At 53.3% G+C, this 24,638-nt stretch overlaps 1 protein-coding gene across 2 annotated transcripts; it reads right to left on the bottom strand.

Moving 5' to 3' along the window:
* Positions 1-1,979: 1,979 nt before the first annotated feature.
* SMYD5 (SMYD family member 5) lies at positions 1,980-24,415 on the bottom strand. 2 transcript variants are annotated; one of them, XM_008169597.4, is made up of 13 exons: positions 24,259-24,415; positions 20,656-20,764; positions 19,040-19,179; positions 18,341-18,462; positions 17,027-17,096; positions 14,903-14,968; positions 14,224-14,286; positions 12,430-12,500; positions 11,756-11,862; positions 10,869-10,925; positions 9,818-9,912; positions 8,786-8,856; positions 1,980-6,545 (listed from the first exon to the last, which is right to left on the bottom strand). In XM_008169597.4, the coding sequence occupies exons 1-13, from the start codon at positions 24,352-24,354 to the stop codon at positions 6,401-6,403; spliced, it is 1,212 nt and encodes a 403-aa protein (XP_008167819.2). In that variant the 5' UTR covers positions 24,355-24,415; the 3' UTR covers positions 1,980-6,400. The 2 variants fall into 2 exon arrangements, with proteins under 2 accessions (XP_008167819.2, XP_005291523.2); XM_005291466.5 differs by having other exon boundaries at positions 14,903-15,007.
* Positions 24,416-24,638: the final 223 nt, after the last annotated feature.

Genomic DNA, 24,638 nt, shown 5'->3' on the forward strand with positions numbered 1-24,638 from the left:
GAGGGAGATGGGGCAGCCTTGCTCCTCTCTCCCCCCCGATTTGGAACCCAGTGTACATGTGACACGCCCATGGATCGGAGCCTTGCTACCGTCTCTTGAATGCTGCAGTCGGGATTCATTTGTGGCCATGTGATTTGAAGCCCAGGTAGCCCAGAGGCTGGGCAGTACAGGAGAAAGGTCTCTGCCGTTGCAGCAGAGGGAGCCCAGGGCACTGGCATGTTCCAGGGTTGATGCATTGGGAAAGTCCCCATCAGACAGTAGGTTCCACTGACCCAAGACACACTTGGGCCTGATCCTGCAAAATGTTGCTTGCCCTGCATGCCTGTGAGCTGAAGGTGGCTGAGTGGCACTAGGGCTGCCCTGCCGCTTTCAGTTCCTCAGGCGCTGTCACCCAGGCAAGGAGTGTGTGGACTACAGCCCCACTCCCTGCTAGCTGGTTCCTTCCATTCGGCTGCCAGTGCTGGGCAGGCCAAAGGCTAAGTTTGGATCCCACTACGTCATGCCCCCTCCAGCTCCCAGGACCTGTCCGGCGCCACAGGTGCCAGGTGGCATTTGCCTTCATGCTGTCGGGGCTCTAGTCGCAGGATAATGGTATGGTCTATATTCATTTGTAACATGAACCTCTTCTTTAATCTCTCTAATAAAGACTGAAGCTCTCAGCCGTCTGATTTCTGGACCTCCCATTAGTGGGTGTATCAAGATTTATAACTGAGCAAAATAACATCAATTGGGGCACGGTTGTTTGGAGCTGTGACGACGCAAGGCTCCATGCTCGGGTTGTTCCAGATTTGCTCGACAGGGCTGGGGAAGGAATGGTTGCTGCTGAGATGTATTTCTGACGGGGAGTGCTGCATTTGTAGGGTTAGTGCCTGTTCCAGGGGCAGCTTTGCTCCAAGCCCAGAGGATCACATGGTCAGGAGAACAAGCGTCCGCCCTGCCCTGCCGTGCTCGGCCCAGCGCTGGGGCTTTAGGTGCCTGCAGAGACGTTGAAGAAGCCACGGGTATGTCTAAGTTTACTGGCTCTTCGCTGTTAGCATATTGATTTGCTTTTGCACACCCTTCACCACGAGAGTCACAGAGTTGGGTGAAACTCTCCACCAACAGGAAGTAACGTCAGGGCTGGATTGGCAGGAACGAAGGCCAGGCAGGACAGGGTCACAGCGGCAGTAGTGTGTCCTTCACCCAGCACTCAGCCCCACCCCTCTCCTGGAAGGGCCGACTCTGGGATAAGATGAGGACACGTCTGTTCCACAGCGGCGGATAAGAACCATGAGGTGGTCAGCTGGCCGCTTGGAACTGGAATAAGATAATCAATTGCTTTCACAAACCAACCATCAGATGGCAATTTCCAGTCACTACTAGCCTGGGCTTGCTTTAAACTAGAGCGTCCCTGACAGGTGTCTCTCTAACCTGTTACCTAAATCACCCTTGCTGCAGATAAAGCTGATCACTTCCTGTCCTGCCATCACTTGGGCCCTACTAAATTCATTGCAGTGAAAAACACATCCCAGACCGTGAAATCTGGCTAGTGTAGGGGAGTCGCAGTATTGCCACCCTTACTTCTGTGCTGCCTTTAGAGCGGGGTGGCTGCTGGCCGGGCGCCCAGCTCTGAAGGCAGCGCGGAGAGCAGTGGCTGCTGGCCGGGCGCCCAGCTCTGAAGGCAGCGCAGAGAGCAGTGGCTGCTGGCCGGGCGCCCAGTTCTGAAGGCAGCGCTGCCACCAGCAGCAGTGCAGAACTAAGGATGGCAATGTCAAGACCCCCCTGTGACACTTCCCTTTTGGATCAGGACCCCCCACGGTTACAACACTGTGACCTTTCAGCTTTAAAAATCTGAAACCATGAAATTTAAGAGTTTTTAAATCCTAGGACCATATTTACCAAAATGGACCATGAATTTGGTAGGTTCCAAACCATCACTGAACGTGGAGAACAAGTGATCGCCATCCGTGTTTAATTCAAAGAAACAGGCCGAGCCCCAGTTCTTACCAATGTCATTTTATTGAGGCCACCGAAGGGCATGATGCCACAGGGATGGCAGTGGGAGGGGTGACAAGGACCAGTTGCAGCACTTTATTGGCTGAGATCGTTGGAGTGGGAGGATGTGCCCATCTCGGCTTCGCAAGTTCCCCTGGATCTTATCCTCAAAAGGACAGACCAAAACAGACAGAAGAAACAGTTCCATAAAGTTCAAGTGCTGTGGGAAGCTTGCAGAATCCAAACCAGCTGTGGTTGGTTTGATTTATTTTCATTCAGGTGGATACCAGCTCTCTATCATGCATTATGTACATATAGACGGACACCACACCAACTGATTGAAAAGCTCTACTGACTTCAGTCTCGCAACACTTGCATCAGTGTGAACGCATTGATTATAGAAAGTGGGGTGTGCAATAGCCCCTCTCTATGGGGTAGGGTTGCCAACTCTCCCAGTTTTGCCGGGAGTCTCCCAGAATCGGGCTCTATCTCCCAGAGGCTACTGAAGCCAGATTTTAAAAGTCCGGCAGCACAGCGGGGCTAAGGCAGGCTCCTAGCCCTGTGCCACTCCCAGAAGTGGCCAGCTTGTCCCTGCAGTCCCGGAGGGGGGAGGAGCAGGGACTCTCTGTGTGCTGCCTCCGCCCCCAGCACCAACTCCACAGCTCCCATTGGTCAGGAACTGTGGCCAACAGGAGCTGCAGGGGTGGTGCCTGCAGGGGCAATGTGCAGAGCTCCCTGCCCCCCTTTTCCCCCAGAGGCCGCAGGGATGTGCCAGCCGTTTCCGGGAGCAGTGCAGGGCCAGGGCAGGCAAGGAGCCTGCCTTAGCTCTGCTGTGCCACCAACTGGGAGCCATCCAAGGTAAGCACTGCCTGGCCAGAGCCCGCACCCCCTCCTGCACCCCAACTCCCTGCCCCAGCCCTGACCCCCCTCCTGCACCCAAACTCCTTCCCAGAGCCTGCATCCCTCACCCCCTCCTGCACCCCAACTCCCTGCCCCAGATCCTGCACCTTGAACCCCTCATGTCCAGCCCCCCCCCCCCCTGGAACCCACACCCCCAGCCTCAGCCCAGTGAAAGTGAGTGAGGGTGGGGGAGAGCAAGCGACAGAGGGATGGGGAATGGAGTGAGCAGGGCGAGGCCTCAGGGCAGGGCTGTTTGGGTTTGTGTGATGAGACAGTTGGCAACCCTACTATGGGGACATGTCTGGATACTTCCACAGGGGAGGACGTCCCAAGCCCTGAACCAGGAATCTGGGAGGAGGGTGGCTGATGAGACTCAACTCCCCAAGGCATTTTGTGACAGCAGGGAAGCAGCGTGGAGGTGACAGGGTAGGGTGCGGTGTAGGAGAACGGAATGGCACCAGAACTCTGCTTTGCCGTGAATCGAACAACGCAGAAAAAAGCCAGGTGGCAGAGCTGTGGAGCTCGGCACAGATTGCAGATGACCTCAGCAAGGGCAGCCAAGCCTGGCCCACCAGCTTTTCTGTTTCAGAAAGATTAGTGGCAGCTTCCATCAAAAGGCAACTACTGTTAAACAGGGCTGCTTTGCACCCCACTCTATGGCGGTTTGCTGGGGCTCATCCACTGAGGCACCAAAACCTCCCGTGCCGAATACTCCCAGACTCCGGATCTAAGTTTTGCAAGTGGACCCAACCAAACCCCAGGATTGGCATTCAGGCTGTTTGGGAATCCGGCTCCAAAGTTTGTAGCACACACACCCCCTCTCTGCTTATGTGAGAATATACAGATCAAATGGCTTTGCCTCTCTCTCCTGAAACAAGATTGCCTCTCGCCCCTGTTCCAAAACCAACGTCGGGCACTTGGTTACAAGCACAACAGTAAGAGGTGCTGGGCCTGCTTCCCAACTCTCTCTCAACTGTTTGAGCATTGGCCTCCTAAACCCAGGGTTGTGAGTTCAATCCTTGAGGGGGGGCCATTTAGGGAACTGGGGTAAAAATCTGTCTGGGGATTGGTCCTGCTTTGAGCAGGGGGTTGGACTAGATACCTCCTGAGGTCCCTTCCAGCCCTGATATTCTATGAACTGAAGAGCGTTAACTTACAGTCTTAGGAGGGACGCTACCGTTGGAGGGAGATGAATGTTGGCAACTTTAAAACTCAAGGTTGGCCAACCAAATATCCAAGGCAGGCTTGGCAGCGGAGCTCTGGTTCTTCAGGACACGGGCCTGTAAACTAGCACCCAGTATTTTAGGCTCTCTATTCAGGCAGGGTGTGTACATTTAAGAGGAGGGATTATTTAGAGCGGAAGCAATGCACAGGAAACCCACATGCCAGGGAATGGTGCTAGGGCATGAGAACCAAGAAGTGAAACTGACCAATATAGTTTCACCGCTCAAGCTGGCCTGCAAAAAGGAAGCAGCGTAAATGGAGAAAAGGCTTTGGGGGTTGTTTTTAAATCTCCCTTTTTAGGTGGTTGTTTTTTTAAAAACACCTCATGAGACACAGATAGGGCTTTTCTGCAAATCATTTTCATCTTGATACTGTTGTCACTTAAATTCACATCTAGCCCGATCACTTTGTTTAGCGGTTCTTTGCTCAACCACAATTCCTTGCTCAACCACAATTCCTTGCTCTCAAATGTAACATTTTGCTTGCAGAGGTAGGATCTTGTTCGAGATCCTTGCACCATTTGGGTTTTTGGAAGACTGCTTTGCTCAAGCAACGTTCTGGAGCCCTTGTAGGCCACGGTTTAACAGTCGGTCTACTCCATACCAGCCTACTCCCTTAATTCACTGCAATTCGATCACCGCAGGCATTAGCACCATTGTCAAATAAACCTATTGCTGTATTGTTTCAAGCAAGACCAAAAATCAAAGACCACTGCTTGTGCAGTGTGGGCTTAAGGGCTGATCTCAGCGACACCAGTGTGAACTTGGAGTAACTCGGAGGAAGACAGTGAAGCTATTCCAGATTTACACCAGTGTAGGATTTGGCCTGTGATCTGCAGGCACCAAGTTTCTAGGTCAGTCTCCCAGCTCCAGGCACACAGAATATAAAAGCCCTCAAAACGTGCTGCCACGAGGCTAAGATATGTTCAACAGTCATATTTCAAAGCTAACGACCCTGTCAAATTCCCAGTGAAACTCGGAACGGGAAGACTCCCCGCTTATGTCAAGTGGGCCCTAAGACAGTCGACACAGACAGGTTTAAGAAGCGAGGTGCTCCACTGTTTTCCAGTCACAGACCCCAGGCTCCCCCGCTCCACAAGAGGTCCTAAGGAAAGTGCGAAAAATCAGTCTTCGTAGAGGGACATAGCAGCACCCAGGGCTAGGCAACATACCAGAGCCTCACAGCTCACGCCTCATCGGCAACGGAGAAGACTGCATCTCTCTTACTCTTTAATGGGTGGGGTGGACTGAAGAGACAACCACTCCCAGCATGCCATGCTGCATCTTGATCAGAACGGCTAAGGCCCACCAGCTGCAGGAGGACTGGGGGAGGCGGTGGAAGAAACGAGGCCAGGAATAGGATCCCACTTCTGGACAGGGGAAAGACTCTGGCTTGGCACTGAGTTTGTCCCAACCCTCTCACTGATGGGGGAGTGGGGTGGGAGATCAGGATGTGGGGTGCCCCCTCTCCTGGCCCCATTACTGGAGTGAGGAGATAAGAGTGGGGTGGGGAAGGTGGCTCTAAAGAGCAGGTCAACACAGCGGGTGGGTGACCTTCCTCCCACTCCAGCCTCACTGCTCATGGGGAGAAGATCAGATGTGGATGGCGAGCGTCCTCTGTTTGGTCCCCAGGCAGCCCAGAGTAAGTGACTTGCTCACACCACAAGTCAGCGACAGAGCAGGGACTAGAACCCAGGAGTCCTGGCTCCCAGTCTCGTGCCAAGTCCATGAGACTACAACCTCTTTGCAGAGCCACTGTCTCCACCAGGTTAAAACCTCTGTTCTCCCCCCTCCACAGCCCCAAGGAAGTCACATGCCCAAATCCCCCAGTCTCCGCTCTCCAAGTTCTCAGATCACTTAGATATTGACATCAGAGGAAGCCCCGACGTAGCTGGTTGTTCGCCCAGCGTCAGGAACAAGGGTAGCGTTAAGGTTTGTGCGCGGTGCTCAGACGAGCCGGGGACTTTCCCTGCATGCGTCGTCTCCCCTCCCCGCCGGCGTATTGCTCTGTGTGCAGGATCAGATACAAACAAGACCAAGGTGATGTCTGTGTGGGCGGATATCCGAGTGGTTGGGACAAGTGGAGCCATTACCTAGAGAGAGGGGACCCCGGGACCACGGACACACTCCCCCAGAAGGATGGTGAGGAGCAGGGAAGATCCCCGCTTCCTCCACTGCCCAACCTAGCCAAACCTTAACATGCTCTCTCCCTGCCGCCGCGCCAGCCCTGGCCGACACAGACACAGTCCCTCCCCGCGGTCCCGTCTCCGGTACAAAGCCGAACCCCATCCCCAGGCCCAGGATCAAACGTCCGTCATCTCATCCTCCAGCTCCGCGTCGTCCGTCTCTCCTTCGCCCTCCAGCTCCTCCTCCTCCTCCGAAGTCAGGTTGGCGTCGTCGGCTTGAGCCAGGCACTTGGGGCAGGAGCAGGTGAACAGGTAGTGTTCCCTGAGGGGAGCAGGGGAGAGAGAGAACCATGTCAAGGGAGTTTGCAGTACTACGGTGCCAGGCTGGAGAGCCAGCCATTCGGGGGTTAACCGTTCATCCCTCCCTCCGAGCAGGGAGGGCTCTCCATGCAGCTGCTGGAGGGCAGGGGTGTAGCCTGAGCCGTGAGTTATGCTGGACTAGAAGCCACTGGTCTCTATCGTTCTACCCTGAACACACACAATAGCTACATAAGAACGGCCAGAATGGGTCAGACCAAAGGTCCATCTAGCCCAGTCTCCTGTCTCCCGACAGTGGCCAATGTCAGGTGCCCCAGAGGGAACGAACAGAACAGGGAATCATCAAGTGATCCATCCCATCACCCAGTCCCAGCTTCAGGCAGTCAGAGGCTATGGGACACTCAGAGCATGGGGTTGAGTCCCTGGCCATCTTGACTAGTAGCCATTGATGGACCCACCCTCCAGGAACGTCTCTCATTTTTTGTAGATGCCTTCACAGCATCCCCTGGCAACAAGTTCCCCAGGTTGGCTGTGCGCTGTGTGAAGAAATACTTCCTTTTGGTAGTATCAAATCTGCTGGCTGTTAATTTCATTGGGTGACCCCTGGTTCTTGCATTGTGAGGAGTAAATCACACTTCCCTAGTCACTTTCTCCACACCAGTCATGATTTTATAGACCTCTGTCATATCCCCCCTTAGTCGTCTCTTTTCCAAGCTGAACAGTCCCAGTCTTTTGAATCTCTCCTCACCTGGAAGCTGTTGCACACCCCTAATCATTTTTGTTGCCGTTCTCCGAACCTTTTCCATTTCTAATACATCTTTTTTGAGATGGGGCGACCACATCTGCCAGCAGCATTCAAGGTGTGGGCGTAGCAGGGAGTTATAGAGTAGCATTATGGCATTTTGTGTTCTAGTCTCTATCCCTTTCCTAACAGTTCCTAACAGCTCAGGAATAAGACAACCTTGGGCAAGACACATCTTTGGGTTGGGTCTACGCCGCAGGTTGAGGTGTGACTGCAGCGCAGGTAGGTATACCAGGCTTGCTTTAGCTTGCACAGGTAACAGGAGCAGTGGAGATGCAGTGACAAAGGCATCAGCGCAGGTTAGCGACCCCAGCACCAGCCCCCCAGGGACTCCGGGTACAAACTCGGGATGCTCGCCCACGCTGAAATCTCTGCCGCCACGTCACCGCTGCTACGGTTGCCTAGATTAAAGCTAGCCTTGGCATGCCCACCCAGGCTACAATCACACTGTCGCTGCCTTGTAGATGGACCCTGCGGCGTTGCTGCGTCTGCCGGCCTGCTCGGCCGCTCCCAGGGTTTATGCTGCTTGACAGGGTAGGAGCGACCCGCTTCCTGCAAAACAAAGACAGCAATAAAGCCAAGGGGCTCGGGATTTTGCCAGGAGCTGGAGAGAAGTCACCAGCTCACAGTGCAGACAAATCCATGTGTGTATGCACGGGATGTACACATCACATACATGCATGCCTGCTGCGTGATCCTACTGCCTGTGTATCGTGCATGCTGGTGTGGATACCGATCTGTCCGTCCCGAAGGGGGAGCGTGCCGAGTGCAGGCTGTACGTTAGGCCCAACGCCCTTCCGACTGCAGAGGACACAGTGGCCCGTCCAAGCAGGCTGCACGTACACGAACGCTGCAAAGCCAGCTGAACAGAGACCAGGAGGCACCGGACAAAGGCGCAGACGCAGGCCACAGGGCGAGGAGGGCAGAAGCGGCAGGCTCAGGTCTTGGGGCAGAGGCTGAATGGAGCAACTTGGGTTGATCTCAAGTATCTCTCTGTGGCTGGCAGTATTAGAGCATGCGCCCGGCCCACCCTGCTCAGCTGGAGGGAGGGAGGGAGTGAGTGTGTGCGCGCGCGCACTGGGACCGCCCTGCTCAGTCAGAAGGAGGGCTGTGTGTGTGGGGGGGGGGCAAGTGTGCGCTCAGCCAGAGGGAGGGCCAAGGAAGGGTGTGTGTGTGTGTGGGGGGGGGGGGCGAGTGTGCGCTCAGCCAGAGGGACGGGTACCGCAGACTGAGGCCAGACGAAGCCATTACATCCAAGAACAGAGTAAGATGTGTGTGGGGGGGGGTCCCCTGATCCCTGAAAATAAATTGACAATATTCTGCAGAACCACCTCGCTCTGCCCACGCCTTGGCAACCCTTCCCCCCACCGCTGCTTCTACCCCGATCTGTCCCCGGGGCCCCCAGCCAGCAGAGTCCGAGCGGCGCGGGCGGCGAGCCCTACCTGAGTATCTTGTGGCGGCTGTGTCTGCTCCGCTCCCGCTGGCAGCAGTCTAAATAGCTAATGCAGATTTCCTGCCGAGACAAGAGAAACAGGCCCGGCTGAGAGTCAGTTCCACCGCCGGGCTCTCCTGCCCCTGGAGGGGAGGCTTTCCAGGAACAGAGGGGAAAGTGCAGCAAGTCACTGCCAGAGAGCAGAGGGAACTGGCGGGGCTAAAGCAGAACACAGCATGCAGCAGGGCTAACTTCCAGGGCAGGTAGAAATCAGAATCCAGCCCTATGGAGAGGCTGACCCAGCAGAGCAGTCGGCCGACCTTTCCACAGCTGGGAGGCCCGGCCAGGGCTCAAGGGGCTGCCGTGCGGTGACACCAGGCAGCACAGGGGACATGGAGAGCCAGAGAGAAATAGAGGGCCCATGTGTGTCCTGCAGCCTCAGTGAGCGATTGTCTCCTTTATTGTCCTCACAGCCCAGTCCCACGCCTTCCTCCAGCTGAGCGACGCTGCAGGCCGGGGCTGCGAAGGCCAGATCCGAACTGCCCCGATGTTCAGGGGCTCAGCGTTTGGGCCTGTCTCTAGAGCGGACAGCAGAGATCACCTGGGACTCCCTGATCGCTCACAAAATCATCAGGGTCAACAGTGGCTCAAAACCCCAGCTGGGCTGAACCACAGCTCATGACCCTTGTCCTTTCCTCCGCAAAGGGCCACAGAGGGTTAATGGTCTTTTAGCGAAGACCCTGGACTGGGACTTCAATCCACAGCTCTGCCACAGACTTCCTGTCTGACCCTGGGCCAGTCATTTCATCGCTCTGTGCCTCAGTTTCCCCATCTGTACAATAGGGATGTTACCTCCCACGGGGGTTGGGAGGTGCTTGGATACTATAGTAATGGGAGGACCATGTAAGCACATAGACAGAACCCTACTGGTCTTACTCAGGCTGGACAGCCACTGCCTTCAGGAGGAGTGTGGCCTGAGGGAGGGCTACAGGCTTCGGCCCTCCCCCCAAGAAACCAACCATTCCCTTCCCTGCAGGCTCACCTCGCCTGGCTTGATCTCCTCCAGGGCGACGAGGTGCAGGAGGAAGTTGTTATCCGGGAAGGATGTCTCAGCGTTGGGGATGCAGCTGTGGTTACCTGCAGCAGGGAAGAGACAGGCACCAGAGCCAGTGAGTGACACACAGCAGGTGTCGCCAGAGGCAGCAGGCCGGGCACAGGCAGTTCCCCATGCAGACCCCCAGCAGGCCTCAGGCCTGGCCCGGCGGACGAACAAGAGGGTTAGTTCAAACCCCTCGGCCGCCTGCTGAGACTGCCAGTAATGGTGCCAATTCCTGCCAGCTGAGCGGGGGAGGACACTCGACAGACCCACCCATTCATTGCACTGCGCCACAGAACAGCCAGCAGATGGGAAGGGCTTTAATCACTCCTGCCCCGGACCCAACGCGGTGAGCTGGAGGTGAAAGGCCTGGGATGCTGTTAGCGTTTCTCTGAACCAACTAGTCTCCCCACGGGTCATTTAATGAGGCGAGAAGAGAGGGAGGAAAATATTCCTGTTGTCGATCCTGCTCCCTTCTCCGTGTAAGCCTGCCTGTTAGATAGCTTTCCCCGCCACCCTGGCGGAGACACGCCCTGCCGCACCCAGACGGCTGCACTCCCGTCTCCTTAATAAACCAGTCTTGGATTGCCGTTTCTTTAATCACAGGAGGCAGCTAAGACTGGAGACGGTTTCCTCACCAAGGTATTTTTACCCCACTGCATGCAAAAAACGCTCTCTGGGGCATGAGTCACATGGTATTTGTCTAGAACGTGCCTGGCGCGCTTTGGGCTCTGCAGGAATAAGAATGCATTGGCGGTTACCTTGGCACTAGACTGCAGACCCTGGTTTGTTACTGGAGGGTTGCTCACGTGAGCTGAGCTGTTTGAAAAGCTCTGGCGTGTTAATTTTTGAGCGTGGCTTTTGCAAACGGACGCAAGGGAACGAGAAGGCAGGCCAGGCTGTGACCCGCGTCTCTTGAAACCTTTGGACAGTTGAAACGGTTTAGCCAAAGAGGGAGGGGGCCGGGCCGGGCAATCAGCATCGTCCTGGTACTTACAGCAGCTCTGGAGCACGTACAGGCCAGATCCCTCGCAGTTCAAGAACTCTCCGGTCTCTGAAGCAGAAAGGGACAGTTACAGCCCCGGACAGCTTCCCCAGCCAAACCCTGCTCCTCACACCAGGAGAGTCAGCACGTGGGGAAACAGCAGGGCGGGCAAATTCGGCCAAGGCAGAGCCTTTTACCGGTTCACCTGGGCCAGTCACACCAATCCACTTCAGCGTCCCAGAGAACTTGGGGACTGGACAGCGGGGGGGTTGGTATTTAAAGGGGCCAGACCCCCTATTTCACCCCCCCAGATAGCTGTGGGAGGAACTGAAGGCACGGAGACATCCAATTACTGAACTGCACCCACAAATCAAGCAGACAGCTACTGGTCCACATCTGCGCCCATCACACTGCACCTGCAGCCACTGGCGGGCGCAAAACAGGGAGCTGGGTTTTAAAAACTGGCGGCCATCACCTGGGGACGCACCCATCTTCCTCCACCAGACCCAGGAGCTGCTCCCTGCGGCTCGTCTCAGCCACACTTCCCAGGATCGGGGAGCCAGATCCCCTGGCTGCTGAGACTGTCGAGGGTCTGGTGAATCCAGAAAAATGGCAGCAAACCAGTCCTGGCCCTGACGTTGAGTGGGAAGGAGGGGCCTTGTCCCTGTGTGGAGTTCTCTCACGGTGCATCTACCCTGCAGCCGGGAGTGCCAGTGGCAGCTCAGGGACCCTGACCAGGGCCTTCAGACAGCACCGGTCAATGCAGCCTACAAAGTCAGCCAACTGCGATGGCCGCTGAGTCCCATGCCCCGCCCCGCCTGGCCTGGAGAAGACAACGACCCAGAGAACCGCGCCGACAGCCGCCCGGGAACCACGCTGACGCTTCCTGTCATTGTTACCTTTCTCGATATCCTTATAGAGTTGGTCTATGAAGGCGTCTAGCTGCTCTCGCTCGTGCAGGGGAAGCTCTAACGCATCGCAGGCATGGACCCACTGGCTCAGGGAACTAGCGGAAACCAGAGAGAACACAGTTATGTTTCCAACTGTCTCTGGATCTGGCCGGGCGGGGCGAGAGAGCCACCTGTACCCCAGTGCTAGGGAGAGCTGTGATCACACCCCACGAGCCGGCGCAGGTGCTCATGGCACCAGCTCTCGTTCTTCCGCGCAGAACGCTCAGGAGGGAGGAGGGAGACTCTGCGGCTCCCAGGGTTGAAGTGTCCAATGGCCCCAAGAGGCAAAGTTCTGATGCAGGACCAGAGCTGAACTTTGGGAGGCTTTGGACTGGGGAAGCCCTGTCATAGTTTACAGAAAAGCAGTAAAACGCCGCTTTTACAGAACCTCAGCAACACGTACAAAGTTTTTTCTCTGCTCTCGCTCTAGGTACTTAAGTGGCTCCCATCAGCTGGGTTGAGGGATGTGCATGGATGACTCCTTCAGACAGCATGGGGAATCCATGCAAGCACTCAGGGGAGCCCAGAGACCCAGAGAGCTTTGGGACTCCCATGACTTCCATGCCGATTTCTCAACAGTTCCCCACACACAACCACAGCGCAATGGCGAATCCACTGGTTACCTTGTTCCTATGCCTTGGCCATTGGTCCCAACCAGGGCAAACAGCGATCGGAACCCTTCTGGAGTAAACCACTGCAGAAAGACCAAGAAGCAAGAGGATCAGTTTACCTGTCAGGACTGTACCATCTCAGCAGCTCCCATTTGCTCTAGCTCAGTCTTTCTCAACCTTTTTGATACCAGGGACCAGCCTGCTGCCTTCCTAAACAGCGTCAGGGAGATCTCAGGGATCGGCACCGGCCCACAGGCCAGTCGTTGAGAAACACTGCTCTAGCTCGCAGCCTTACTTATCGGACCCACTGCAGAATCCCGTGATGGGCCGTGGGGCTGGGGCTGGAGCTGCCATAGAACGGGCACTAATGCTATTACAACCAGCAGTGAACCGACCCTCAGCTCTGCCCTGACAGTTTTAGCATCCTGTAATAACAAATCCTGGACCCAGGGAGGGGGTCCCTAGAAATGTCTCGTTAGAGAGAACTGGATGGAGGACGTGAGGCACAGAGCTTAATGGCCTGATTTTCATCAGCGGTTAGCATCCACTATCTTCAGTGGGAGATCAGCACCTTTGACAATCTGACAGCCAAGTAAGGGGGCTCCATCCTCTAGGAGAATCCAGGGTCATCAGGGCTTCCCTCAGACTCAGCCTAGGTTCTCCCTCCCTCGGCTTCCCCCCATTACTTCTCGTGGTGCCGCTGTCCTATCCCAAACAATTCCTCCCCCCTAGTTGCCATTTACAATCTTCTGAGATGGTTCTGGCCCCACCCAGTTCTTAGGGACCCCCTCATCAGCCTCGTCTCTCCTTTCTGCTGCTCAACGGTGGATTCCAGGTACAGTCACTCCAGAGCCATATAGCGCAGGAGAGGGCACAAGCCTGTTCCATTGTATTTCTTTCCCCCTGGGCACGACCCCTGTAAGGCAGCAGCAAGGGGAAATGCTGAACAGCTGTATGAATTCGAGTGTCGTATGTAAGACACGGGAGGTAATATCCCACTCTACTGGGCACCGGTGAGACCGCAGCGGAAGTGCTGGGTCCCTTCCAGGGCGCCACACTTAGGAAAGATGTGGACAAATTGGAGGGAGTCCAGAGGAAAGCAACAACAATGAGAAAAGGTTTAGAAAACCTGGCCCACGGGGAAGGTTAAAAACCCTGGACATGGTTAGTCTTGAGAAAAGAATTCTGAGGGGGGAACCGATAACAGGCTGTTACAAAGAGGACGGGGATCAATTACTCTCTGAGTCCACTGAAGGAGGACAAGACGTATTGGGCTTAATCTGCAGCAAGGGAGATTGAGGTTGGCGATGAGGAAAAACTTTCTAACTCTCAGGGGAGTTGAGCACTTGGAACAGGCGTCCAAGGGAGGCTGTGGAATCCCTGTCACTGGAGGTTCTGAAGAACAGGTTGGACAAACACCCATCAGGGATGGTCTAGGATCACTTGGTCCTGCCTCAGCGAGGGGGCTGGACTAGGTGACCTCTCAAGGTCCCTTCCAGCCCTACCTTTCTATGATTCTTGTTATCCCCTGAGCCCGTCTGAGCTCAGAGCACTGAGGGGGTTAAATGGAAAGGTGAAGGAGAAAGAGGTTGTCCCTCATATCCCACCTCAGCCCCACTAGGGTGAGGGTGAGGCACCAATGGGCTCAGGGCAAATCTTAGCCCCTCGGTGCTGTCGGGAGGAACGGCAACCAGGACACCCTATGGAGAAACGGAGTCTCCTCAGCGCTCTCTCTGGGGTGCACAGGACTCTGCCGGGGGGGGGGGGGGGGGGAGGAAAGGGGGGTGACAAGGACTCACCACTCACCCTGCTGAGATGTTCTTCGTAAAGGGCTTCCGTGAAGAGCCGCCGGAGGAGCTCTAGCTGGCCCTGGAGAAACAATGCCACAACGTTAGCAAGGAGAGGAGCCTCAAGGCAGGCGGGGCAGCTTTAAATCAGCCGACGAGCAGAGACTGGAGCAGGCCTGAAGGCTCTTTGTGCCACCACCGCTCGTCAGAAAGATGCTGGTCTGAATTGCCCCCAAGCTGGCAGACATCAAAGCCACCGCCACCCGTGGCTGCGCACCCACGAGCAAAGCATTGGTGTCTGGCCACTCCCTATTGGGGAAGCAACGTCAGCATGGAAACCACTGGCACGAACTACTCCTTTCTCAGCCGTCAGGCCACAGCTTGGTCTGTCTACCATGGAACCAGGGCAATATACTGGCTTAATGGCCACAGCTCCCTCTAGTGGCTGGTCCAACAGCCTGCCGTTTACTGAGCACGAGAGGAGAACTCCTTTAGCTCAAGTGGAGGAGGCCCCCGCTTTGGACGCTGACAGTTCCAGTTCTGGTCACTGCTGGGGACCGTGGTGTCTCTCTCTCTGTGACCAAGGGTTTGTACACAAGCGGGGCCTTCGGAGGGAAAGGAGAGGAACTCAGGGATCGCCGCAAACAACCCTGCCTCCCCGCAAAGACCCAAGCACTCCAGTGGCGTGACACACTGACCTTAAATTTGTCCCCCAGCAGCTTGTGGACGATCTCCTCTTCTTCGTTGGCCGTTTTGCTGCAGAACTGAGAGAAAAGCTTTATCCACCAGTCCTTGTCCTTCGCCTGAAACGTATCAAACAGCCGCTCAAACCGGCACTCCAGCAGGAGGGAAGTGGGAGGGGGCTATGCGAGATGGCAGGATACCCAGATCTGGATGCTATTTAGGCCAGAACATTAGCACCCCTACAGCGATGTTTAACCCTTGGAATACGAGCGGGCCAGAGAAAGAAAAGGGGAGGAAAGCTGGTTTTGGGTTTAACGCACAGGGTGGGGACTCAGGAGATCGGGGTTCAATTCCCTGTTCTGCCACAGACACCCTCTGTGACTTTGGGCAAGTCACTCGGTGCCTCAGTTTCCCAATCTGTGACATAAGGATAATACTTCTCTACTTGAGATGGGAGCTGTGAGGATATACAGGTGAGACACTCAGACACACAGCAGTGGGGCCCATGTGGGGAGCTATACAGAGAGGGCAGGAGAAGCCGAGGAGAGTATGCCATGGGGGGGGAGGGTATTAATGCGATGGGCACAGCCCAGTTCCACGGTGATAGGCAAACTCAGGTCTCCCTTTGCTAAGCTGGAGGGGAAGCCATGGATGTGTGATAACAGCTTTGACTCCCGGTAACCTGATGGGATGAGGGACGACAAAACCCCAAACTCCACTGCAGGAAACGCACAGTTAAGGGGCTGCTTCATACACAGCCATAACCCTCTTTATAAAGAGCTGTCCCAGGCTTGTGGGAAGACCCAGGGAATAGGAGCAGATCACTCATCATGCAGATGACAGATGCCTTCTCAAGACACGCTAACCCAGATGTTAGCCCATAAAGATCACCTCCCACGGCACAGCTACACCACACGGGTGGGTGTGCATATTTATTCCGCCCTTATCACCATGGTATCCAAGGCCCTTATAGAATCTGTGCTAACAGCAGCCTCCGATTTCCCACAGCAACAGGCATCTTCACAAGGAAGTGCCCAAGCACAAGCCCTGAGACTGAAGGAGCTGGAGCAGTGTCATGCTGTCAGGACGGTGACGCAGAGGCCCAGGCTGTGGTGGGACGTCCTGGTTGGTGCATCCATGTCCCACTGCCAGGTGGAATCTGACCTGCCTGACGCATCTGTGGTTGGTTCACCCTCTAGTGACCGGAGGCCTCCAAAGAGCTTAGATGCTCTAGCTAATGACAGTGGAAGGAGGGGCTGCTTCTGGGGCAGGTGGTCATGAGGTCCTTCTCTGCTGCGTGCTGTCTCAGCAACGCATGATCCCTAGTGCTGGTAAGTGCATGCAGTGCGGCGAGACATCCCGAGCCCCGCATGCTGATGTGCCGGGAGGTTAGCTTACAGCATGTCTACGCTGCAAAGTGGAGGTGTGGTTGTAGAATACCCAGGCTAGCTTTAACCTTAGCAGTGAAGATGTAGGGAAGACATGTCAACATGGGATCCAGCAGGGCCCCCCGCAAATGAAATTAATAGGCAGCAGGTTTAAAACAAAGGGAAGTATTTCTTCACACAAAGCACAGTCAACCTGTGGAACTCCTTGCCAGAGGATGTTGTGACGGCCAAGACTATAACAGTGTTCAAAAAAAGAACTAGAGAAGTTCGTGGAGGATGGATCCATCGATGGCTATTAGCCAGAATGGGCAGGGATGGTGTCCCTAGCCTCTGTTTGCTAGAAGCTGGGAATGGGCGACAGGGGATGGATCACTTGATGATTCCCTGTTCTGTTCATTCCCTCTGGGACACCTGGCATTGGCCACTGTCAGAAGACAGGAGACTGGTCTAGATGGACCTTTGGTCTGACCCAGTATGGCTGTTCTTATGAGCTAACAACCAAGTAAAAGCCTGCACAGGACCCTGGATATGTCCTCGGGTTGATAACCTGTGCCACCACGTTGTCGCTACTGCTGTGAACCCTGCTAGCTAGACTAAAGCTAGCATAGGCACGCCTACTGGCGCTACAATCATCCCTTCACTTTGCAACGCAGATGTACCCCTAGAGAGGGGAGGGCAGACACCAGGGAGCAACACGAAGGAGGTGCCGAGACGTACCTAGCACCATGAGCAGCAAACAGAGGCACGCACCTGTTTGACGGTGGCTACCATCCTCGCCAGCAGCATGATGCTGGAAGTCTCCGGTGGGTAATGGATGTTTCTGTCCAAGGGGAAGGAATAATATAGAGAGAGTGAGAAGAGCAGAGATGTCCTGGCACTGAAAGGGCCAGCAGGGTGTTTGCACCTCGAAGGGAGACAAAGACCAGAATCCCACACACAGCCTCATTCAGACGCAGACATCGGACTGAGACAAACAGCCCAGAAGCTCCCTAGGGGAAGTGGAAATTAACCAAGCACTAAAAGGCGCAGCAGGGGTATTTATGGAGGTCTGGTTATAGAGCTGGCCAAAGGGGCAACTTCCTGCCCTGCCTTTGGACTCTAGCAGGGGACCATCCAGGTCTGGTCTACTGCTCATTTCTCCGCTTGTTGACAGTGAAACAGCTAAAGGCAGCAAGGCCTAGGGGCTCCAGCACTCGAGGGGCTCCAGCTCTGTCATGTGACCTTCAGTAAGTCAGTTCCCCGCCTTCCCCTCCCACCCGTTGTCTATTCAGATTGTAAATTCTTTGGGGCAGGGACTAGAGTTACTCGGTGTATGTACAGCACCCAGCACAATGCGATTACAGCTCTGATAGGAGTCTCTGGGTGCTACTATAATACAAGTAACCGAAGAGCCAACTAAAAACGTACGTGTTAAACCTAGTGAGTTGTTGTCTAATGTTTAAGCAGAGGGCTGGAGTCAGGAGAACTTGGCTCTGTTACCACCTTGATCACATCCCTTCTCCGTGCCTCAGTTTCCTCATCTGCAAGCGGGGATAATAATTTCTCTCTCTCTCTCTCAGGGATGTTGGGAGGCTTAATTCAATAATGTCTGTGAAGTGCTTTGAGAGCCACAGATGGGGCCACAGAACTGCAAAGTACTGTAATCAACTGACTAGTGTACACATGCTCTATTGCCCTCTACTGGATGGAATCAGAATTGCTCAGCTGGATGTCAGAGCCCCTATACGGCTAATGGAGATTCTCTCTTAGCTCAAGCGACGGAGGCTTGTGCTTCAGGAGCAGGAGGATCCACGCTCTGTTCCCACGGAGGCCGTGAAGTTCTGAGTGGCCGTGGGATGCAGCACAGTGACAACTGCCTAGCGTAGGTGGCCCTGGATGGTTTACATGGTTATAGGCTGGAACAGTGGAGCTGTGGGTGCCTCTGCAGAGACAGAGCAGTAACTGACCCTGCTCCAAACCACCTTCAGCTGGACACAGGGTGAGTCCCCGTCTCTGCTCCCGAATGGGCCAGAGCCAGTCTATTCAGTAGGTAGTTCTGGTCCTACAAACATCTAGTGCACCTACCTCCAGGCGTCCTGCAGTTTGTTGAGGGGATGTTTGGGGTCCTCTCGGGAGGGGCCCAGGCACAGCACCTGGTGGTATTGTTCAAAGGCAGATTGCCTGCATTCAGCACTGCAATACGCAACCTGGACAGCAACAGAGACAGCAACACACATCAGCCGACAGAAGAGTAACTTAGGAACTTAGCTCTTAGGAAAGTGACCAACCCTTCAAGGCCAGCCATTTTCCTAGTGACCTAGGGAGAGCACTGTGGTAGGAAGGAGGGGGCTCCTGAGATCAGTCCTACCCCAGCCCACCTCCGCTTAGTACAGAGTCCTGGCCCCTATCTATTGCAAGGAAGCAGGGGGTGGCAAAGGCATGTGCCTTCCCCCTGGGGGAACCCCTCCTCAGACACAGCTGCCCCTGTGAGCACCAGGATATGGAAATTCTCCCCTGCACCCCCATTGTGTAAGACCAGGCTGCAGAGTGGGAAGAACTGGCCTAGGTGACCCAGGTGGTCCTGCCCAGTCAGATGCTCTCTCCATCAATAGAGAGGAAACCAATTCAACCTTCCCGATGAGAGCGCCCCAACACCAGGGCAGCAGCAGCAGCAATGGCAGATCTGAAAGGGACGTGGCCTCCTTGCAGATCAAGCCCCATCCCGATCGATCAACACAAGGCCACAGCGATGGCAACTCCCAGCTCTCCCCAGCAGCCTGGTACCTGGCAAAGGGGGCAGTGCTGATGCAAATCCTTCCGGATGCTGCACTGCTCTGGGTGAGGCAGGATCCGACAGCTTTTCCCCAGAAGCCTCTGCGCGTTCTCTTCTGCCGTCTCCAAGGCCCGCAGGCAGTGGTCGCAGGCTGGGGAAGAAGAAACAAGCCAGACGGCAGAGACTGAGAGAACCTCTTTCTAAAAGAACAGATGCGTTTGCATGCAGTGGGCCAGATCCTTGGCTGGTGTTTTAGTGTGGGTCCATTAACTTCAGTGGCGCAACACTGGTTTACAGTTGCTGAGAATCTGGTTCACTATCCCACTCAAAACCACCACTCTGAAAACATCACAGGCCCAACACCGTCCGTAGAAACATAGCCCTCATTATCTGCACCACTTCCCGCCTTCTTTAACTCCCTTTGCCACCAAACTGATCTGCGATGATAAACCCTTCTGCTACACAGCTCCTGCCATCCGAAATGGCCTCCATGTATCTCCCTACCTCACTGATTCTTCATGCCACTTCAGATCTCAGCTGGAAACCTTTTCTCCCTGTCCTGAAGCTCTTTCTTGGTTTCTCTCCCCATCTGTCATCATCGATTCATAGATTCTAGGACTGGAAGGGACCTCGAGAGGTCATCGAGTCCAGTCCCCTGCCCGCATGGCAGGACCAAATACTGTCTAGACCATCCCTGATAGACATTTATCTAACCTACTCTTAAATATCTCCAGAGATGGAGATTCCACAACCTCCCTAGGCAATTTATTCCAGTGTTTAACCACCCTGACAGTTAGGAACTTTTTCCTAATGTCCAACCTAAACCTCTCTTGCTGCAGTTTAAACCCATTGCTTCTTGTTCTATCCTTAGCGACTAAGGTGAACAAGTTTTCTCCCTCCTTATGACACCCTTTTAGATACCTGAAAACACCCTGTTACGTGTTTAGGGATTGAGGGTATAAAAGATACAATGCCCAGTGAAGCCAAAGCGTGCTGCAACAGGGTTCAAGGAATGATTGCTAGATATTATAAAGCTTCTGTGCAGCTCCCACCTCCCTTTTGCACTGAGTACATCCTACTTGCAAATCACACTATATTCCCTGGGATCGGCATTTTTCTCCCTTCAGATCACAGGTCCGGGACGAGAGCTTGGAAACATTCTTTGTCCAGCACAGTGGTTCTAACCCCTGGAAGGCTATGAAGTATCCAACCTTAAAACCACGTGCTTCTGATTATCATCTTGCTTCCTCCCCACCCCCTTACTTCAATAACAACATGATTTTTGCAGAAGATACTTCATGAAGCACCATATTTAGAGAGAAGTGGTTTATATCACTGACGTGCTGGGTTGGCACAGCTCTTCCAGGGTATCAAGCATTTATTCCTAGCACTGGTGATTTGAAAGACATTAGTCTTTAGACTGTCACTGGTCTTTTGAGCACCACCGTTTTGTTCCGCATAGGCCACAGACTGAATACAGAAAGTCTCAGACTTTGGGCCAGCGTCATTTTCTGGGGCACGAACACATCAAGGTCACTGCTTCTTTCTCAGGGCTTTGTTATGCAGGACATCAGAGTAGGTGAACTAAGGGTCCCCCCGGTCTTAAAGCCAATGACTCTCCACTCACCTTTATATCTGTACAGCGCGTTCCAGAGGAACTGGGATGACACCACAGGCTTCTCCACGAAGATCATTTCCCCTTTATGGATATTCCTGGTAGCAAATAAGCCTTTTCCCTTTGAATGGAGAAACAAGAGTGACTCCCAATCTGTAGAAATCTGCAGCATGGCAAGTTCAGTTAGGGCTATTCCGTCTCCCCAGCTAGCTGTGAGTTCCAGACTTAGGGTAGACCAAGAGTTGGAATAGAGTCCATGTCTTCCAACGCCAAGCCCCGTGCCCTAAGGCAAACCCTGGCTCTGAGAGTGTAGGGTGGCACCCAGATCCTGAGCTGTAGACTCCAGATCCAAATGTTTATGGCTTGTGCCCTCTCCCACAGACTGCTCCAAGGGGCAAACTAGGGCAAAACTCCCACTGACTCCAGTAGGCCAGGATTTCACCCCTCTAATTTATCTTTCACCTGGAAGGATCTCAAAGTTAAATAGTAGGGTTGTCGATTAATCACCGTTAACTCAAAAAAAATTAGTTACTGTTAAGCACTAGAATACCAACTGAAATGTATTAAATATTTTTGGATTTTTTCTATATTTTCAAATATATTGATTTCTATTACTACACATAATACAAAGTGTACAGTGCTCACTTTATATTATTTTTATTACTAATATTTGCACTGTAAAAAAGATAAACAAAAGAAATAGTATTTTTCAATTCACCTCATACAAGTACTGTAGTGCAATCTCTATCATGAAAGTTGAACTTACAAATATAGATTTTTTTTGGTTACATAACTCCACTCAAAAATAAAACAATGTAAAACTTTAGAGACTATGAGTCCATTCAGTCCTACCTCTTGTTCAGCCAATCGCTAAGACAAACAAGTTTGTTTACATTTATGGGAAGTATTGCTGCCCGCTTCTTATTTATAATGTCACCAGAAAGTGAGAACAGGCGTTCGCATGGCACTTTTGTAGCCGGCGTTGCAAGGTATTTACATACCAGATATGCTAAACATTCGTATGACCCTTCATGCTTCCATGAAGATAATGCTCTTTAAAAAATTATTAACTAATTAAATTTGTGACTGAACTCCTTGGGGAAGAATTGTATGTCCCCTGCTCTGTTTTACCTGCGTTCTGCCATATATTTCATGTTACAGCAGGCTCAGGTAATGACCTAGCACATGTTCATTTTAAGAACACTTTCGCAGCAGATTTGACAAAACTCAAAGAAGGTACCAATGTGAGATTTCTACACATAGCTACAGCACTCAACCCAAGGTTTAAGAATCTGAAGGGTCTTCCAAAATCTGAGAGGGATGAATTAGGGAGCATGCTTTCAGAAGTCTTAAAAGAGCAACACTCCGATGCGGAAACTACAGAACCCGAACCACCAAAAAAGAAAATCAACCTTCTGCTGGTGGCATCTGACTCAGATGATGAAAATGAACACGCTACGGTTTGCTCTGCTTTGGATTATTATCGAGCAGAACCCATCATCAGCATGGATGCATGTCTCCTGGAATGGTGACTGAAACATGAAGGGACATATGAATCTTTAACGCATCTGGCACGTAAATATCTTGTGACGCCGGATACAAGAGTGCCAGGCGAACGCCTGTTCTCACTTTCAGGTAACGCTGTAAATAAGAAGCAGGCAGCATTATCTCCTGCAAATTGTAACCAAACTTGTTTGTCTGAGCGATTGGCTGAAGTAGGACTGAGTGGACTTGTAGACTCTAAAGTTTTATATTGTTTTATTTTTGAATGCAGGGGGTTTTTTGTACATAATTCTACATGTGTAAGTTCAACTTTCATGATAAAGAGATTGCACTACAGTACTTGTATTAGGTGAATTGAAAAATACAATTTCTTTTGTTTTTTACAGTGCAAAGATTTGAAATAAAAATAATATAAAGTGAACACTGTACACTCTGTATTCTGTGTTGTAATTGAAATCAATATATTGGAAAACGTGGAAAACATCAAAAAATATTTAAATAAATGGTATTCTATTATTGTCTAATACTGCGATTAATCACACAATTAATTTTTTTAATCGCTTGACAGCCCTATTACACAAGCTCATTTCATGCAGCGCTGAAATGCAGCAACCTCTTGAGTGTAACATGTCAACTGGCAAACATAGCAGCCCCAACAACATTTTCATTTAGAGCATAAAATTGGGAGATCCTTGGTAAACACTGGGATTCAAACCCCTCCTAAGAGGTGAAAGCTGTGTCATCATTGGTAAGGTAATTTTCTCTAGGGCTGAAATAAGGTCTAGGATTTGACCCTGGCCTAGCTTGGTACTATTTCTTTATTATGTGATCTGTTCCTCGTCATTTCATAAAGCATCAATGAGTAAAAATAATTCAACATAAAAGACTTCCCATCCCATCATAACGCACAAATACTCAGGAACAAATACAGACACCGATCCTACAAATGGTTCTACGCTTACTTAATGTTGCACATATGAATAGCTCCATTGAAATCAAGGACACAGCCAAGCCAGTACAGAAGCATCTGCAGGAGTGGGGCACAGTGAGGATGATAAAATGAACCTGGCATTATAGATATTATGGGCCCCAACGCTAAAGCTAATGGCAACTATACACTTTATAACATTCCCCTGTTTTCACTCACACCTCTCTGGGGAAAGTTCAGGTCCGGGCTGAAATCAGCCTTGAAAGAGAATTAATTCTTCTGGAGCTTTTGAGTCAAATTCATTCTGTCACTTTGGAGTCACAGGAACGAGAACAAAATTGGTCTAACACTGTTTAGAACAGCTCCCCATTCCGCAAGCCCTGCCAGTGTATCTGAAGTATGATTTTTATAATCCAGTCCTTGGATCGCCCCACCCCACTCTGCTGATGCACTTCAGTCCTGACCTGCAACCCTCTCTCCCCTGCAATTCCAGCCATGGACTCCCCCCCACCGGTCCCTCCAGCACACCTCCAATGGGCCCAGCTATTCCAACCCATTCAGCTGTCCCAATTCCCTGAAAGGGGAAGCTAGGGGGAGGAAGGCTTAACCACGGTTTTTTTTATAAAAAACAACCTGCATCCGATGAAGTGGGCTGTAGCCCACGAACGCTTATGCTCCAATAAATGTGTTAGTCTCTAAGGTGCCACAAGGACTCCTCGTTCTATTTTTTTTTTAATCACTGTTTTTAATTGGGGGGGGGGGGCAGGAACCAGACACACAGGCAGGTCAGTGTGTGTGTGTGTGGGGGGGGTGGTATCCAGCCAGGAAAGGCTCCCCGGCAGGAAGAGAGGGGACCCCCCCTCGCTTTGCCAGGAGCACCAAGGCGGGAGATGGGGGCTGGCAGAAAGGGACAGAGCACGCCCCCCCCCCTGGCAGGAGCCACAGAGGAAGGCTTAATAGTCACTAGCATGGGGAAGGGGGGGGGAGAAGCGGGTCTCCCAGGCCCAGCCAGGGAAGGGCAGTGCAGGGTGGACCCCCTCGGGGCGGGGAAGGGAGGGATCCCAAAGCCCCCCCAGTGTGGGGCAATGGCCAGAGCAGAGGGACCGGAGTGGGGGGGGGGGGGGTCTGTTCCCCTGGCAGGGGTGGGGGGGGTCTGATCCCCGGGGGGGGGCTGGGACCCTCACCTTGAGGCTGCTGATGAATCTCACTTCCACCCTGGCCCGGGCCGGGCCCGCGGGATCCGCACAAAAGCAGAACAGGTCACCCATGGAGGCGGCCATCTTGGGCGCCCTCCCAACTCTGACCTGGGGGGCGGGGGGAGCGGGCAAGTCTTCTTCCTCCTCCTCCTCCTCCTCTTCCTCTTCCTCTTCCTCCTGCCGGGCCCTGCCCGCCCGGGATCTGCCGCTGCCCTGGCTGGGGTCGGGGGCGGCTGCCTGCTCTGGGCGGGGAGGGGAGCCGCTGGAGGCAGAGGAGAGGCGGGGGGGGGGTCGGAGCCGGGGTTCAGTCCGGGGGGGTCGGAGCCGGGGTTCAGCCCGGGGGGGGGGTCGGAGCCGGGGTTCAGCCC

The sequence above is a fragment of the Chrysemys picta genome, chromosome 5, assembly GCF_011386835.1.
Source record: "Chrysemys picta bellii isolate R12L10 chromosome 5, ASM1138683v2, whole genome shotgun sequence".
NCBI classification, from domain to species: Eukaryota; Metazoa; Chordata; order Testudines; family Emydidae; genus Chrysemys; species Chrysemys picta.

Bases quoted from the DNA above. Each gene is read 5' to 3' on its own strand.
- SMYD5 (XM_005291466.5), bottom strand. From the start codon at position 24,354: ATGGCCGCCTCCATGGGTGACCTGTTCTGCTTTTGTGCGGATCCCGCG. The intron at 20,765-24,258 runs GTGAGGGTCCCA...CTCCATTCAAAG, and splicing joins GATTCATCAGCAGCCTCAAG to GGAAAAGGCTTATTTGCTAC. The intron at 15,008-17,026 runs GTGCGTGCCTCT...GATACGTTTCAG, and splicing joins TGGTAGCCACCGTCAAACAG to GCGAAGGACAAGGACTGGTG.